Genomic DNA, 18,259 nt, shown 5'->3' with positions numbered 1-18,259 from the left:
TAATTTCTTCTGAATTTGTCTCTTTGTTCTGAGGATTTCTCATATTATCAAGTAAAGTTACATGATGTGGTGATAGACTGTCTCATATTGTCACAATTTTGTTTTCATCTTGCCCACATTGAAATTAGAAAGTGTTATACACTCTTCCGATGGACGTAGATAATATATTAAATTTCAATAATACACATAGAATCATTTATTAAATATCATACTGTAACATCTAATAAACGAAACTACAAATAATATTTATATTGCACATTATTCATAATTAATCTATATTTAAAAAATAATTAAAATACTACCTTTTTAAAAATTAAAACATATTTTTATATAATTTTAGTTATGCTTACAAAAATAAAAATTAAAAATGACAATTTCGAACGGTAACCCGTGCAACGCACGGGTCCATATCTAGTTATGTATGAAGTTTAGAAGAAATAAAGAAATCTCAGTAGCCTCACGTTTAGAAGAATTAAGAAAATCTCATAGACCCATTTCCCGCGATTAGCACAATCTTATATCTTATATACATTTTCGAAGTACAAATATGAAATAAATCCTATAGTTGACACTTATTTACAAGAGAATGCCATTGTCATAAATGTTTATCTATTAATTAATATTACAAAATATTTTCGAAAATATCTTTTAGAAACTATGGCTTTCAAATATGGTAACAAATTGATTTTATTTCTAAATTTTTCTAAAATATCTCTACCTAATTTAAACATTAATATATGATTCTTCTTTCACTTTTATATGATCTTATAGTTATTTATTTTGAATTTATATAAATTACATATAATTAATAAAATAATAGATTTTTTTTGCATATTATGTGATTGAAATTTTTTAAAACAGACATATATTACTCAATCGATGAAGAAAATATATGTGTAAAATGTCCCACATTGCTTAAAAAATTGGGCAATGGTTCAGAATCATACTATAAAAAGGACCAAAATGATTCTGAATACAAAACGGGGTTATATGATGGGACAAGTTTGGGTCGATGTTAATACAGAACGGTATACCACAGGTGAAACCTAGAAATAAAAATAAAAATATAATTATATAATCTTAAATACTAAAGAAACTAAACAATATTAACAAAACAAATATAACTTAAAATTAAAAAAATTTAGTTTAAAAAAATATCGACCCGCAATATACCACGGATAAAATTTTTTAATACAAAATAATATTAAATTATTGTAATAGTCCATGATTATAAATGCTTGACAATATTAACACTATATCATTTCTATACCTACAAATTTTCTAAGTACACATATTTCAACTATATTAATTATAATATAAATAATTAAATGAGAATTATTTTTTATAATATCAATTTAAAAATCTAATAAATTATAAATTATTATATAAAATAATTTTGTCCCGTGATGTACCGCGGGTTAAATCCTAGTTGGATTCAAAAGTAAATTGATTTTATAACCCTTAATGAGATAAATTAAATTAGTATTTATATATCTTTTTTTCCAATGGCATTGTAACGTAATATCTTACAAAAACCAATGTTACTTTTTTAAAAGTACTTTCGCAAGATTAATATAGAGATGGTTCGATTCGATCAACTTATTTTCTAAACTCCATATCCTCTTTTAATAGAAAGGTTGATGTGTTGACTCGATAACACAACCAGTAATCCAGTATAAACTAGTAGTTGTTCTTTTTTTAATTAACAAGACACTAAAATTAGGAGTCCAAACCTTATTTCTAATGATAAATAATACAAAATTTGAAACTTAGACACTTTGGATGTTTTGTAATTTTAAGAGAGTCCAATGGTAGATCTATAAAGTGAGGAACTAAAAATTTTAAATTTTGAAAAAATGTGTATTAGCTAATTGTGTTGCAAATATATAACTTGACATACACTCTAAAAACTTGGTTCTGAGTGTTTAGGTTCTCAAATCGACGGATTGGATTCCAATTTCGCCATCAGTGATAGATGAACAAGAGAGAGGAAGAGGAAACAAGTCGGGGAAAATTGTTAAAGGAGAGAAAAACAGGCCTAATTTTTTTTTCTCTTTCTACACATATTTTCTACCAACCAAAAAGTGACACATATGCGAGTTCAAATCTGATGGAAGTATCCAAAGTTGTAACCGGATCTATTTCTTTTATTTAGTTTTGATTTATTTTTTAGATCTTTTAACTTTTAGACACTCATTTAGATCTCCCGATAATGGTGCTCTAAGAGGGTAAATTCACGTGTGGGATTAAATAGTTTACAAAACAAATGTGCAATTATGTTAATAATTATGTGGAATGAAGATGTTACCTAGGGCTTAATTTGCATCTTCGTATTACGGAGTGACACATGTACAACATTCAACAATACCACAATACCACAGTCACAGTAAATGGTTAAGATGGGGTCTCAAATATCTCGAATGAATAATTCAGTAACCGGTGATTAGAAGCAGAGCCGAATTCGAGCACGTGGTGATGAAATTCCAGTGGGGTTCCCATTTTAGAAGGACTCCACTTAAATTTTTTTTTAGTTATATATATGTGTGTATATATATTATATATTATTGTAAATATGAAAAAAAAAAATAGTAAGTTTGATGAATAATTTTTGAAGAAAAAGCAAAAAAAAGTTATTTTCATAAGATTTAAGTTACTGTTGCTTTTTTTTAAGGATATAACTATACTATGTTTTTAAAATAATAGTTTGTTTAAATTGATTATTTTACTTTAAAATTTTTAATATTGTGAAAATTATGATGTTATTTTTTTTCTTAATTCTAATTAGCCCCAAAATTCATTGGTCCGGCTATGATTGGAGGCGCTCTAAAAAATTAATGTTGTGACATAATAGAGCGGATGGATGAAACACGATGGATAGAATACAAGACACCAACACCATCATGTATGAAAATACAAGACACCAACACCATCATGTGTAGGGTCAAATCTCTAAAGGCCAACCAGCCTCAGAAAAAAGTATATACTGATCTTTTTTATCCTGAGATCTCTAACATTTTAAATTATTCATCTCAGCGTTCCAACCCCACTCCATTTTTTCTTCAAACCTATCAACCCAACATTAAACTATATATTAGACTACTTTAGGCTAAGACCCTAAAATAAACCCCATCTTCCTCCCAGAAACCAGCTCTTCATTCATTCGCATTAGCCCTTTTGATTAAAGAGTTGGAGAATTGTCGAAAGGACATCTTTTTTTGTTCTTCCGAAAACTATATATTATTAACCACGCTAATGTTGTAGGATTAAGACCCATAAATCAGTCCAAGAAAGAAGATCCAGAAAGAGCACCCATCTAGAGTGTGGCACATGTTCGATTCTTAGCGGAAGATTAGTCTCTCATCTTAAATTTATCAGCTATTCCAACCAAACGATATTTTTTTACTGTTTGAAAGAGAAAATCTTACCCGAACAGTAGATATATGACCATCATTGTTCTCTACATTATTAATCTGTTACTTTAATTTACATGAATTTCCCGACCGTTTTATTGTAGGCTTTTATATGCAAACAAATCAATAAGTTATGTTATTGAATAATATAAAGATATTTATATGACTTTTGTAATAGTATAATATTATATTTTTAGAATACAACTATTTTAAAGTGCATACATCTTATTTGGTCTCATCCCATCACAATCCTAATTTTCTTATTCATAAATCCTAATTCCCAACGTGCCGAAATTCGAATTATATAACCACTTTTTGATTTTTCAGCTCTTCATATAACAACTTTACTAAAAAAGAACCAAACAATTAATGGAAGAAAACTACATTGGAGTTGTTCTCTACTCCATTTTATCTCTCATCTTCTTGATAACCTCTCTCAAGTTCTTGAAATCCAAGAAACAGAATCTTCCGCCGTCTCCCCCGGGATGGTTGCCGGTAATAGGCCATCTCCGCCTCCTGAAGCCACCCATCCACCGCACCCTCCGCTCCTTCTCGGAGTCCCTCGACCGTGACGGTGGTGGCGGCGTGATGTCCCTCCGACTTGGGTCCCGTCTAGTCTATGTGGTGTCGTCACATAGGGTTGCGGCGGAGGAGTGTTTTGGCAAGAACGACGTCGTTCTAGCCAACCGGCCTCAGGTAATCATCGGAAAACATGTTGGTTACAACAACACAAACATGATCGCCGCACCTTATGGTGATCACTGGCGTAACCTCCGTCGCATCTGCACCATCGAGATCTTTTCCACTCACCGGCTTAACTGCTTTCTTTATGTCCGTACCGACGAAGTACGTCGCCTTATTAGCCGCCTCTTCCGTGTCGCAGGTATATGTATATTCTACATGTGAGCTTTTACCATTCGTTGACTTTTCATTTATGTTGGTCTTATCTTAGTGTTATAGTGACCACAATAATTAAAATATAAGTATGTATGCAATAACGATGATATGAAAAAAAGGATGAGATAGCTTGTAGCGGCCGCAATTGAATAGAATGAGTTGCTTGCAAGGTCAAAATTATAATCTATTACGAGAATAAGGATTTATGAAAACATTTACATAGTAATGAGAAAAGTTTGTCCACTTCATGTATATGCTTCATATATGTGTTATTTTTTAATCGTAATGGAGTTTTTTGAAATAGTCAACTTTTCATTTCTTTTTGGTGTTATTTAAGTGTTAATTATATTGAGAATTGACCAGTGAGTCTTTGTGTGCGTCAATATATCGTACCATCAAGATTTCTCAAAACTTTTTTTATTTTTATATTTTTTCATTTTTTGGTTCTATATATTGTGAGCCTATAGATTTCTTAAAACATTGTACGTAACGTACATATTTAGTAATGAAGAAAAGTTTTGTCCAATCTATTTTTTTCTTTTGTTCTCTTTCAACTGAGACTCGACTCTTTTCTATAATTAATTACAGGAACTGAAAAAACGGTTGTGGAAATGAAACCAATGCTTATGGACTTGACATTCAACAATATAATGAGAATGATGACAGGAAAACGTTACTACGGTGAAGAAACAACCGATGAGGAAGAAGCAAAACGTGTCCGTAAGTTGGTGGCTGATGTTGGAGCCAACACAAGTTCAGGCAACGCCGTTGACTATGTTCCGATTCTAAGACTGTTTTCAAGTTATGAGAAAAGGGTAAAAAAGTTAGGAGAGAAGACTGATAAGTTTTTACAAGGTCTTATTGACGATAAACGTGGACAGCAAGAAACCGGTACTACAATGATCGATCATTTGCTTGTTCTCCAAAAATCTGATACTGAGTATTACACTGATGAAATCATCAAAGGCATCATACTGGTTTATATCTCCTCCCTTTATTTTTTTCCTATTAATTACGATATATTTCTTTAAATTGATTATGCGTAAGATAATTTGTTTGGTGTTATTATTAAATTAAACTTTGTGATGTTAATTCGCAGATAATGGTAATAGCAGGGACTAACACATCAGCAGTCACTCTAGAATGGGCACTTTCCAATTTGCTTAACCATCCTGACGTAATAAGAAAAGCTAGAACCGAAATCGATAACCAGGTTGGTTTAGACCGGCTTATGGAAGAATCAGATCTTAGCGAGCTACCATATCTTAAGAACATTGTCCTTGAGACCCTCCGGCTACACCCGGCTACACCATTGCTAGTCCCACACATGGCATCAGAGGATTGCAAGATAGGGTCCTACGATATGCCACGTGGTACAACATTGTTAGTGAATGCATGGGCCATACACAGGGATCCAAACACGTGGGATGATCCGGATAGCTTTAAACCAGAGCGGTTTGACAAAGAAGAGGAAGCACAAAAGCTTATGGCGTTTGGATTAGGTAGAAGAGCGTGTCCTGGATCGGGTCTGGCCCAACGGATCGTGGGGCTTGCTCTCGGGTCATTGATACAATGCTTTGAATGGGAGAGAGTTGGAAATGAGGAAGTTGATATGAAGGAAGGAGTTGGTAATACTGTACCCAAAGCGATTCCGTTGCAAGCCGTTTGCAAAGCTCGTCCATTTCTACATAAGATTCTCTCTTAAGTTTCTTGAAAGTACGAATAAAAGATGTGTGACATATCAATGATTCTCTCTACATGTTTTGATTAAAGGCATATGGGTCCAATCACAAATATCGAGATATTATATTATTTGTTAGTTAAGCTTTAATCAAACGAAAACATGTATGGATTTCCACTTTTCTAGGGGAATAGGTGGGAAAAAGGGAAAAATCATGAATTCCTCCTAAATTTAAACTTCATAATGCACAAATAGACACAAAATCATGAATCTTTTTTTTTTTTTTTCGACGAAAGTAATAGGACTCAGATACCCCGCGACATATGAATTTGGATCAAATAATTGACCCACTTCTGAACCATATAGTATTAAAAAAAAAAAAATTAAATTACCAATACCACAGTCATTCAAAAATTTTTATGAACATATTTTCCAATCAAAACATAAAAACTAAAGAAGCAAAGAAGAAAATAGTGGATGAGTAAAATAAATGGCAGTGTTGTTGACTTCACTCAATCACATCGTCTCACTCTCATTCACTCGCTTCCCTTCTTCTTCTTCCTTCTCCTCTTCTTCGATCAGACGATTCAATCTCTTCTCTCTCAAACCACTTCGCTCCTTCGCATCCATGTCATCTTCTTCCCCCGACAATGCTCAGACTCCTCTAACAACCGCTCCTTATGGCTCCTGGAAATCTCCGATCACCGCCGACATCGTTTCCGGAGCTTCAAAGCGTCTCGGAGGCACCACCGTCGATTCTCGTGGCCGTCTCGTCTTACTCGAGTCTCGCCCTAACGAATCCGGGTATTTCTTCTTCTTCTTTTGATTGATTTCGTAAATGAAAACCCTAATTTGATTGCGAGCTTGATTTTGTTTCGATAAATGATTGAAGGAGAGGCGTTTTGGTGCTTCAAGGAGAAACACCAATTGATATTACTCCAAAAGACTTCGCTGTGAGGACTCTAACACAAGAATACGGTGGTGGTGCTTTCCAGATTTCATCAGACGACACACTTGTTTTCTCTAATTACAAAGATCAGCGATTATACAAGCAACACATTACTGATAATGGTGATAGATAACCTCTTCATTGATTCTATCTATGTAAATTTATTGTTGGCAAGTTCTGATGCTGTTTACTTGATGTGCAGGTTCATCTCCAAAGCCAATTACTCCAGATTATGGAGCACCAGCTGTTACTTATGCAGATGGAGTCTTTGATTCACGTTTTAACCGTTATGTTACTGTTAGGGAAGGTTGGTTTGTCTCTAGTATTTAGTATTGGTGTCTCTCTTGATGTTCTATCAAGATTTACATGTTGATTGTTTGAGTGGTGTTTATAGATGGTCGCCAGGATAGATCAAACCCAATTACGACAATCGTGGAGGTTAATCTAAGTGGAGAGACACTTGAAGGTAGATTGTATATATCAAGTATTTTTGCTTGTATTGAAACTTTTTATTGGTTAATACAACTAATCATTAATACTCACATGTGTTCTTTTTGATATTTGTGATCCAGAACCAAAAGTACTAGTGAGTGGCAATGATTTCTATGCATTTCCACGTTTGGATCCCAAGTGTGAGCGATTGGCATGGATTGAATGGAGTCACCCTAATATGCCTTGGGACAAAGCAGAGCTGTGGGTTGGGTACATTTCAGAGGGTGGGTGAGTATTTGCTAATTTTTTCAAATGCACTGCATTTTTCGTAATTAGTTCAGAATTCTTAATACTGAGAGTCTTATTGGGGGTCTTGAATTGCTGGTTTCCATGGTTAATAGTTTTCTTTATCCCCCCCCCCCCCCCCCCACTTTAATTGTATTAACCAGAGTTATACCTTTCTGCAGAAAGATTGATAAACGTGTATGTGTTGCTGGTTGTGATCCCAAATACGTCGAATCACCCACTGAGCCGAAGTGGTCACCAAGAGGTAATTTGTCTTAGCTGAAAAATATGCAGAAAATTACTCCACTCAGTTACAAGGATTGTAAAATCCTCTGGGAAAAGATTGATTTGCAGTTGATCTTTTCTCACCAGTTTTAGCCGTTTTAGATGAAACTAGGGTCTTCTACGTAAAAGGATCTTCTTCCTCTCTCTGCTCTCTTGTTGTTTCAACTGTTTGCAATCATCTTTCTTCTTCTTCTAACCAAGTGACAAGGACTGTGAATTTTACTGAGAAAAGGTTGATCTACAAATTCCTTGCATGTGTTTCCGGCTTCTTATCTTTATTGATTTTAGCTATTAAGAACTCCTTGGAAGTACTAGAGTCTTTTAATGTATGTCATCATGATTGTTCTCTAAACCATTAGACGTTTTATTGGAGCTCTAATATTGGTGAATAAGTTATAATTCCTCATATTGTAATTAAGCCTGTCATGCTTTGGTATGTCTCATTGCTTCCATTGACCTGAAACTCTTTGACTTATTTATGCAGGGGAACTCTTTTTTGTAACTGACAGAAAGAACGGATTTTGGATTATTCATAAATGGGTAAACATTCTTCACACTTGCCAATTATAGTTACATTCAGGAAATTTCGTAGTGTGCTTTGGCTGTGTAATGCTCAGAATTAGTTTTAGATTTGAAATAGGGGTAGTTTTTTAGTCACTAATAGTAGTGTAGAGGAAACATTTTTTCTTGGCTTTTTACTAAGTTCACTACACGCATCTTTGTTCTCGGAAGAGATTGTACTCTCATACTTCAGACATTATCAAAAATAACCCTTTGGGGAAGATGAAAGATTGATAACCCTTTGGGGAAGATGAAAGAAAGACGTCATATAGTGTAACATTAGACACATACTGTTTGAGCGAGTTTGGTTTTCGGCTTACCATATACATCCCAAACTGGTAGATGTTTGTTTTGTTAGTTGTATTAATTGCTAAGATCTTAGAATTTTCGGGTAGAGACTGATATTTGGCGCACAAAGAAATTGCTAATGTAGTAGGCATGTTTATTGTGTACTACATTGTTCCTTATTTTTGTTTTTCCACTTTCTTGTTGTGTCACAGATTGAAAGTACGAATGAGGTTGTTTCTGTATATCCTCTCGATGGTGAGTTTGCGAAACCACTATGGGTTTTCGGTACAAACTCCTACGAAATAATAGAGTGTTCTGAAGAGAAGAACATAATTGCATGCAGCTATAGGTAATACCAAAATTCAAATACTTTCAGCCATTCTCTGATATACCTGTTTTGATAACAATTTATTTTGTTCCTGAATGCAGACAGAAAGGGAAGTCATATTTAGGCATTGTGGATGATTCACAGGGTTCATGTTCTCTGCTCGATATTCCTTTAACTGATTTTGACAGCATTGTAATATATCTTTTTCTCTAGCTTTTTAAAATTTGTTCATATGATTACCCAATTGAATCCGAAGGTGATGAGAAATTGTGCTTCCATTCTCAGACATTGGGAAATCAGTGCCTTTATGTTGAGGGAGCATCAGCAGTTCTTCCACCATCAGTTGCCAGGGTAAAAATGATTCCCATTTAAGGTTTTAACTGAGAACAAGTCGTCTGATTAAAAAGTAGTAGCAGTGGATTTATAGTTTCTCCTATTATCAGGTAACACTGGATCAGCATAAGATGAAAGCACTCAGTTCTGAAATTGTTTGGTCTTCATCTCCAGATGTTTTGAAGTACGAGGCTTTCTTCAGCGTGCCAGAGTTGATTGAATTTCCAACAGAGGTTCCTGGTCAGAACGCTTATGCTTACTTTTATCCTCCAACCAATCCGTTCTACAATGCTAGCATGGAAGAGAAACCTCCGTTGTTAGTGAAGAGTCATGGTATGCTAAACTTACGACATCCCGATTTTTCAAAACTTAATTGAAATGCTTCCTCAGTTTCAATCTTGTTCATCTTAAGATCATGTTTTCGTTTCAAAGTGTGTGCTTTAGCCGTAACATAATTTTGCAATCAGCTATGCATGCCACATTTATCATTTTTGTTGACAATCTGAATCTGCAGGAGGACCTACTGCTGAATCACGTGGATCCTTAAATTTGAATATCCAATACTGGACAAGTCGAGGGTGGGCATTTGTTGATGTCAATTATGGTGGAAGCACAGGTTTGTTGTTATGGTTCCAAGTTGTTTCTTCTACTTTGCCTACAATTTCCCAAAATTCGCCACACTTGCATGGTTGCATCTTTTCATCTTTATAGTTAGTCTTGCTAAAGTATTTCGTCTTGAGATTTCTTGTCTTCGATGTCCCATTCTCACTGTGGGTATACACATGGGTTTATTGTGACAAAGTGGAACATTAATTTGAAGGTTATGGTCGAGAGTATCGAGAGCGATTGTTAAGGCGTTGGGGAATTGTCGACGTTGATGACTGTTGTGGCTGTGCTAAATATTTGGTATCTTCTTTTTTTTTCGCCTATTTTAAGTGAACGACTTTGGAAGCTTTTCCTAAACTTTTTTGGTTTTGGGCAGGTATCTTCTGGCAAGGCAGATGTTAAGCGGCTCTGTATATCTGGAGGTTCTGCAGGAGGTTACACAACTCTTGCAGCATTGGCATTCAGGGATGTTTTCAAAGCTGGAGCGTCCTTATATGGAGTGAGTACATAACCATTGCATCTGTAAAACATTTAGCTAAATTACTTTACTTTTGTCCCTAGTTCTTGTTATTTATTGGAAGTTCTTGAAAACTCTTGAACATATAGACGTATCAGCCAAAAAATTCAAATATATTAAACTTAGTCAAATTTAGCGATACCAAATAGCCTTTGATCATATGTAAGTTCCGTGCAATTTGTATTGCTACAAAATATCTTGTAGAGAAAGGGAATTTTGACTACAATGGTGGGATAATAGCTTTGGTTCAATTTGTATTGCTACAAAATATCTTGTAGAGAAAGGGAATTTTGACTACAATGGTGGGATAATAGCTTTGGTTTGAGGCTTATATTCTGAATTAAGCTTCACCTTTGCAGATTCTAGCCTCCTCTTATACCAATTATGTATATATGTATTGTGATACTATTTCACGCTTCACCAAAATGCATGTTGTATGAATACCTTATAAACAACTGATAATTCATCTTAGTTTGTCTTGGCTTTTCTTTTCTTAATGTAGGTGGCTGATTTAAAAATGTTGAAAGAAGAAGGTCATAAGTTTGAATCCCGTTATATCGACAATCTTGTTGGTGAGTCAAATGCATTGAAGAAAGCATTTATCTTTGCTTTTTGTTTTTTTTAATCGGTTGCCAAAATTCTTGAGTACATAATTGCAGGAGATAAAAAGGATTTCTATGAGAGATCACCAATCAATTTCGTCGATAAGTTCTCTTGCCCCATCATCCTTTTCCAAGGACTGGAAGACAAGGTTCTTATATTTTCTGCTCTTGGTTTATTCTCTCTTTTTATCTTTAAACGCCCTTTTCCTCATATTTCAGTTAGCAGTTCTTGAGTACATCTAGTAACAAAAGGCTTAATTAGATTTCTCATCTTCTGGATTCTTGATAGTTATTAAATTCGAGATTTGGTTCTCCATTTGCTAATGACAACGTCTTTCCCTTGGATACAAAATTCTTAGCGCTTTGTATAAAATGCAGGTTGTAACTCCAGATCAATCACGTAAAATCTATAAAGCATTAAAGGAAAAAGGTCTGCCTGTTGCTCTTGTCGAATACGAAGGAGAGCAACACGGGTTTCGCAAGGTAAGGCTTTTGATCACTTGCATTAACAATAATATAACAAGTCTTAAGGATTGCAATAGTAATTAACAGTGTATTACTTATAAATTGTTTAACAGGCGGAAAACATCAAATACACACTTGAGCAGCAAATGGTGTTCTTTGCCCGAGTCGTTGGAGGGTTCAAAGTTGCAGATGACATCACTCCTTTGAGAATCGACAACTTCGACCCTTAGAAAACAATGCTTATCTAGATATGTTTTAAAATGATTTGCCTTTTTATTTAGAGAAAATCCATGGTTGGATTAGACTTATGTTTATCAAAAACTTGTTGGCAGCGTTTACTTTTCCAAAACCTACTGTATCCACTAGAAGGTGGTGGCTTGTTCAATATCTTCTGACTCGGCAAATGACCAACATCGTTAGGGTCAATGTCGGTTTAAGCCAAATTAGTTGTTTCGCATAGGAATTAGCCAAAGTTACTTGGTGTATGAAATTTTAGCTTCAATCGTTATCATCGAAATCATTAACAGAAGCTGTCAGTGATATGAGATCGGACACGATATCAGAATCGTCCTTTTAGAGATAAGTGATGATGAAGAATGAAGGTAGTAGGAGAAGTGGTCAAGTTCTTTTTTTTTCGGTGTAAATTAACTCAAGTCCATCTTTCAAAGCTCAGTAACCTTTCAGAACAAATCGTCAAGTCGTTTATCCATGTTTGCTAATTATTGCTCCAACCATGTTTCTTGACAGTTTTGCTTTTGTTAAATTAATAAAAGAAAAACTCACTCAATTATTAAAAATAGATATAGAAGATTACTCATTAAAGAAAACAATCTGAGAAAAATTAAAAAATGAAATAAGATTTAGCTTGATTAATATAATAATGCCACGCCCGTGGTAATCACCTAGTCAAAGGAAAAGGGTTTCGGTAGCTTGACCTAACTTTGAGAAACAACAATGGCGATGTCCGATCTTCCAAAGGATTTGTTGGAGGAGATACTTTCTAGGGTTCTGATACAGGAAAATGAGAGTGTGAAATGGTAGTAGTGGCACGTGTGCAATTGATGAGCTGGCAGTAGACACGTGTGAAATTTGTTACGCAACAATAAAAGAGCAATGTTGCTCCTTCTTTCTTATCATCGAATAATTTGTAATCTCTGGATTTCTTTAGAACTTTCTATGGCTGGGTTTCTCTCATCTTGAGAGCTAGCTGATCATTTGGTGTTTCATGAACGTCGAATCGATCGTTTGTATTCTGGATTTAAGTAATCGGAGATTTGAAATTGTGTTTATCAGAATCTATTGTGTTTATCAGAATCTATTGTGTTTATCAGAATCGTGAGTTTTACTGTATTAAAGGTATCAGAGCTGTGTCTTCCTCGGAAAACATGGCGATTACGCGAGCGCAGGATGGTGAACCAAAGGGAAAAGACGTTGAGGTTGGTGATCCGGTGGAATCTCGTATTTCACGGTTGGAAGATCTAGTTGCAGAGCAACACAAGGCGATGATGAAGCACATGACGGAGATGTTTGGTGCGATGAGTCGATCTACAACTCCTAAGCTGGCAGATGATCAATCAAACTTAGATCGGAGTGCTCCGATGTCATCGCAGTCGCTGGAGAACATATCTGGTTACTCTGAGCAGTCTCACGACCATCGCCACCATCCCGGACGATCAGATGTGCGTAATAATTATGGGAATCTTACACGGTTGGGGAAGATTGATTTTCCCAGGTTTGATGGCACAAGGATCAAGGAATGGCTCTTTAAGGTGGAAGAATTTTTTGGTATTGATCGTACTCCGGAGGATCTGAAGGTAAAAATGGCTACGATTCACCTTGATAGTCATGCTTCTACATGGCATCAATCGTTTATCCAGTCTAGTGATGGCCTTGACGCGTTGTATGATTGGAAGGGTTATGTTAAACTGTTGAGGGAACGATTTGATGATGATTGTGATGACGATCAACCTCATGGTGAATTTGGTGAATCAGTTGAGCATCGTATGGTGAATTTGGTGCCAAAAGCTCAAGAGGAGAACCCAAAGTTAGAGAATCACGAAGGCTGGGAACAGATAGTGATTTTGGAGGTTGAAGGTGATGATGAGAGGGGCCAGGAAGTGCAAAATATGGAGAAAATTTGTTCTGCACACCAGGTGTTCGATAAAATGTCTCTTAGAGTACAAAGTAAGAAAAGACAGATTAAGTGTCACAAGTCTTGGAGGTTCAAATTCAAACAAAGGAAACAACATAGAGGCAAGCCACAAATTGCACATAAACTGACTAACAGAGGTATTCTCATGATTGATAGTGAAGATCATCTCTCTAATTCTATGGTGAAAGAAATTGGAATTGAGATATTGAGTGATAGGTGGCTTTCGAATTCAATTGGTTATGAATTAGAGACGGGTGAAACAGTTAATGATGGATACCGAGTCCCTAGTGATTCAGACTTGGTAGTGAATGATATTGAGAAGGATAAAGAAAGATTGAAATGGAAGAAAAGGAGAAAATCCTTGAAGTCTTGGAGATTTAAGTTTAAGAGCAGGGGCTTGAGGGGATATAACCTGAGCAGAGTGATGTTGCTGCTCAAAAACAGCTTGGTAATCACAGGGTCTTGGCGACGGTTTATGATGGTAAAAGGATATGAGCAATGTCACATGTTAGAACATGCAAATATTGAGGCTGAGAGTTTTCTACTTCTAAATTATGCTGCAGAACAACCTGTCTTAGGGATGCAGAACAATTCTGAACCAGTTCTCCCAGTTGCAGAGCTTGAGAGAAAGAAGAAGAAGAAGCTATGTTATAAGACTTGGATGTTCAAGTACAAAGCACCACTAAAGGGAGTACAGTTTCTGCATTATTGTGATAAGGAGGTTCCTAAAGAGACAAACTGGGCTGTACAAAGGATTTGGGATAAGGATTCTCATGAGGTTCATAGCCCTGATGCAAATAAGCAGACTGAGTACACAAGAGAAGGGAGAAGAGGGCTAGTGAACATATATGATTGGTGCATCTTGAGTCAGCTGTGGTTGGACCACCGAAACCAAACATGTTCTGTCCCTATTAAAGATCTTTTTAAGGAGACTGATGCATATTTTCTTCGACAAGAGGAGTTTGAGCAGCTGTTGAAAACTACGTTGATTATTCAACAAGTGATGAGAGACAAGAAGATAAGCCTTTCCAAACGGTGGTGGTTTAAGTACAGATTTGATGAAGAGGATCAAAGGAATCATCAGTCAAGAAGTGATGAAAGTCGGAGCAGATCAAGTTGTTGCATTATGAAACTTGGAAGCGCAGCTATTACTTCCAAGTACGTGTTGGAGAAGATTTATGATGAGAACTTGGAAATTGTGGATTGGAGCAAGAGACCTGAACGTTCTGAGTTTATTTGTGCAGTGGATGACTTCGGGGATCAAGAGTCTTCTCAGTTTCGCAAATTTATTGTGGAGTTTGCCGATCTATCAACAGTTGCTAAAACTCAAGACGTAGGATTTGTCCATGTTCTCCATAAAGATGCAGTGCTAGTCAGTATATTGGGCTGCACCATATTGAGTGATGGCCAATTTCTTGTGGAGAAATCATCCGTTAATGCAGCAAATTGGAGTACTCAGCTGGTCTTTGGGAGTGCAAGTTACCATGTGTGGCATCGTTGGAAAGCTCGATATTCACAGAATTTTTGACAACCGAGTTTGGGATCCTGGAGGTTTTTTAGTTGAAGATGCAACAGAGACTACTTAAGAGTTTTTGTATGATTTGTTAGCAGAAGGTCAAGCTCCATTGGAGGAGGTATCATCTTTTTCAAAACCTTGAGGTCAAGGTTTCTTCAAAGGAGGGAGATTTGATACAGGAAAATGAGAGTGTGAAATGGTAGTAGTGGCACGTGTGCAATTGATGAGCTGGCAGTAGACACGTGTGAAGTTTGTTACGAAACAATAAAAGAGCAATGTTGCTCCTTCTTTCTTATCATCGAATAATTTGTAATCTCTGGATTTCTCTAGAACTTTCTATGGCTGGGTTTCTCTCATCTTGAGAGCTAGCTGATCATTTGGTGTTTCATGAACGTCGAATCGATCGTTTGTATTCTGGATTTAAGTAATCGGAGATTTGAAATTGTGTTTATCAGAATCTATTGTGTTTATCAGAATCTATTGTGTTTATCAGAATCGTGAGTTTTACTGTATTAGGTTCCGATAAAATCTATAAGAGCAGTAAGATCTACTTGTAAACATTGGAACACTTTAACCAACGACCAGAGCTTTTTTTTTTTTTTTATGTAATGTTAAATTAGATTCAAAAGAAAAATATCGTTTTTACATCAAGTGCAACTTTAAGTTTAAAGAGAATTCGAATACAGTAAGTACGAGATTTTTTAAGAGTTCAGCTTCTCGTCGCGAACCAAGTTTGAAGTCCTAAATCATATCGCCTATCACCACTTTCTCGAATGGTTGATAGTTGATTCCGAATTTGCTTGTCTATCCATTTGATTAGGAGAGCTGTGGAATTCGGCTTCTCCCCATGCTTTCTTCCATTCCTCTCCCGCCAAATGGTGTGTGTCGTTGCTTGAAAGAGATACCTCACAATGAAACTTTCGATTCGGTTCTTCCAATTGCCAGAGATGGAAACCAGCAGATCATGCCAGTACGTGGAGTACCTTGCACCGTAGACATTCTTTGCTAAGTCATACCACACTGCAGAAGCAAAATCACAGGTGAAAAATAAATGATCCCGCGTTTCTAGTGCGTTGTTATAGAGCACACAAGCTGCAGACAGTCCTCTGTTCCAGTAGTTCATGCGATCCCCTGTGGAGAGTCGATTTAGAGCAGCTAACCAGACACAAAACGAGTATTTAGGCGTTGAATGAGAGAACCAGACACCCCTGTGCCAAGTGACTTCAGTAGAAGCGGTACGAGTATGATTCCAAGTGTCTCCCGTGGAAAATCTTGGTCTAAACTCATCGTTCTTTCCTTTCCATAAGACAATGTCTTTTCCCTCTGTTTGACATTGTCGTTTAGAGAGAAGTGCTGTTTCTATGTCATTGAAAATTGCAGCTCTGTGTCGACGCCCTCGGAGACCCCTCCAAGCCTCAGCCACTATTTTGTATTTGCTTATTCCTAGGTCAATTTGACCCCGTGCCCCTGCAACGACGATCAAACGTCCCATATTGGACCAGTCATCAAACCAAAATGAAGTGGTCGCTCCATTGTTTACTTCTACTTTGCAGAAACGCTTTGCTACCTCTCTATACTTTAGTATCTTTCGCCACATCCAGGAACCTTGGTACCTTGTGGTAATCGACCAGAAAGTGTCTTTCTTTAAAAGGTATTTCTCTATCCATTTCACCCACAGCGAGTCAGTGTGCGAGACCAGTCTCCATATTAATTTCAAACAGCAAACGTCATTAGCCTCTTGAAGTGATCGTAAACCAAGACCCCCTTCTTTTTCCGGTTTACAGATTGAATCCCAATTGACTTTCGCTTTCTTAGGGTTGAGTTCTGGGCCAGACCAGAGAAACGCAGAACAGAGCCTATCAACCTCTCTTATACATTCTCGAGGGAGTCTGAAAGCAGCTAGCCAGAAGTTGCAAATACTCCATAGTACAGAACGAATCAAATTTAAGCGGCCAGCGTAGGATAGGTGTCGGGCTGTCCAGGTCCTATTTTTCTCCTAATCTGTTCAAGAAGCGGACTATAGTCGTTTGATGTGAGGCGCTTAGTGACTAGTGGAAGGCCAAGATACCGCACTGGAAGGTTACCCGCTTTAAACTGGAAACGATCTTCTATTTCTTGACGACATTAATTGTGTAGCTTTACCCGCTAAATAAATGGTTGTCTTCTCCATACTTATCTTAAGACCTGATTTTTTTGCAAAATCATTAAAGACCCCCACAATACCCTCGATTGAACGAATCTTACCATCGGACATAACCATTAGATCATCCGCGAAGGCGAGATGTGTTAAACCGATGTTTTTGCAGCGAGGATGGTATCCAAACTTCTTCAAACCCGCAGCCCTATCAAGCATTTTAGATAGGACATCCATAACGATGACAAAAAGGTATGGGGAAAGAGAACAACCCTGTCGCAGGCCTCTCGAGCTATTAAAATATCCAGCAAGCTCTCCATTGACTTGTATCGAGAAAGACGCTGTGGTGATGCATATCATAATCCAGTGAACAAATTCATGTGGGAAATTTAAAGCGAGAAGAACATTCTTGATAAACGACCATTGGACAAGAGTCAAAAGCCTTGGAGATGTCTATTTTTATGGCGCAGCGTTCCGAAACTGAGTCCTTATGATAATCTTTTACAATCTCCGTTGCTAGGAGCAAATTCTCGATCAGTAGACGATCCTTCACAAAAGCGGACTGATTCCCCGCTATGAACTGTGGGAGCACTGATTTCAACCTGTTAGCAATTATCTTTGATATAACTTTGTAGATAACGTTGCAACACAAGATTGGTCTGTAGTCTTTCATTTCTTTTGTCTCCAGCTTCTTTGGGATGAGAGCAAGAATGGTAGAATTAACACCCTTTGGCAGGAAATCCTTTTCAAAAAAAGATGTCACTGCCACTAGAAATTCTATAATTTCCCATGTTGCTTTATAAAACTCTGAGGTGTAT

The 18,259-nt window shown here is 36.5% G+C and overlaps 2 protein-coding genes across 2 annotated transcripts; both read left to right on the top strand.

The window, feature by feature from the left end:
- Nucleotides 1-3,754: 3,754 nt before the first annotated feature.
- Nucleotides 3,755-6,159, top strand: LOC9306544 (cytochrome P450 81D1). The gene is made up of 3 exons (XM_002870427.2): nucleotides 3,755-4,293; nucleotides 4,896-5,284; nucleotides 5,407-6,159. The coding sequence occupies exons 1-3, from the start codon at nucleotides 3,780-3,782 to the stop codon at nucleotides 6,010-6,012; spliced, it is 1,509 nt and encodes a 502-aa protein (XP_002870473.1). The 5' UTR covers nucleotides 3,755-3,779; the 3' UTR covers nucleotides 6,013-6,159.
- A 287-nt stretch (nucleotides 6,160-6,446) lies between these two features.
- On the top strand, nucleotides 6,447-12,124 carry LOC9306543. Its single transcript, XM_002870426.2, has 18 exons — nucleotides 6,447-6,792; nucleotides 6,881-7,059; nucleotides 7,140-7,244; nucleotides 7,332-7,403; nucleotides 7,510-7,657; nucleotides 7,837-7,919; nucleotides 8,424-8,479; nucleotides 9,001-9,137; nucleotides 9,218-9,308; nucleotides 9,402-9,467; nucleotides 9,560-9,782; nucleotides 9,964-10,065; nucleotides 10,270-10,355; nucleotides 10,432-10,554; nucleotides 11,075-11,144; nucleotides 11,232-11,323; nucleotides 11,553-11,657; nucleotides 11,753-12,124. The coding sequence occupies exons 1-18, from the start codon at nucleotides 6,479-6,481 to the stop codon at nucleotides 11,867-11,869; spliced, it is 2,169 nt and encodes a 722-aa protein (XP_002870472.2). The 5' UTR covers nucleotides 6,447-6,478; the 3' UTR covers nucleotides 11,870-12,124.
- Nucleotides 12,125-18,259: the final 6,135 nt, after the last annotated feature.

This window comes from Arabidopsis lyrata (assembly GCF_000004255.2).
Source record: "Arabidopsis lyrata subsp. lyrata unplaced genomic scaffold ARALYscaffold_7, whole genome shotgun sequence".
Taxonomy (NCBI): domain Eukaryota; kingdom Viridiplantae; phylum Streptophyta; class Magnoliopsida; order Brassicales; family Brassicaceae; genus Arabidopsis; species Arabidopsis lyrata.
The sequence above is the reverse complement of the archived record's forward strand: the minus strand, read 5'-3'. Positions and strand labels throughout refer to the sequence as shown.

Bases quoted from the DNA above. Each gene is read 5' to 3' on its own strand.
- LOC9306544 (XM_002870427.2), top strand. From the start codon at position 3,780: ATGGAAGAAAACTACATTGGAGTTGTTCTCTACTCCATTTTATCTCTC. The intron at 4,294-4,895 runs GTATATGTATAT...AATTAATTACAG, and splicing joins CCGCCTCTTCCGTGTCGCAG to GAACTGAAAAAACGGTTGTG. The intron at 5,285-5,406 runs GTTTATATCTCC...GTTAATTCGCAG, and splicing joins TCATCAAAGGCATCATACTG to ATAATGGTAATAGCAGGGAC.
- LOC9306543 (XM_002870426.2), top strand. From the start codon at position 6,479: ATGGCAGTGTTGTTGACTTCACTCAATCACATCGTCTCACTCTCATTC. The intron at 7,920-8,423 runs GTAATTTGTCTT...TTATTTATGCAG, and splicing joins GCCGAAGTGGTCACCAAGAG to GGGAACTCTTTTTTGTAACT. The intron at 11,324-11,552 runs GTTCTTATATTT...TATAAAATGCAG, and splicing joins TCCAAGGACTGGAAGACAAG to GTTGTAACTCCAGATCAATC.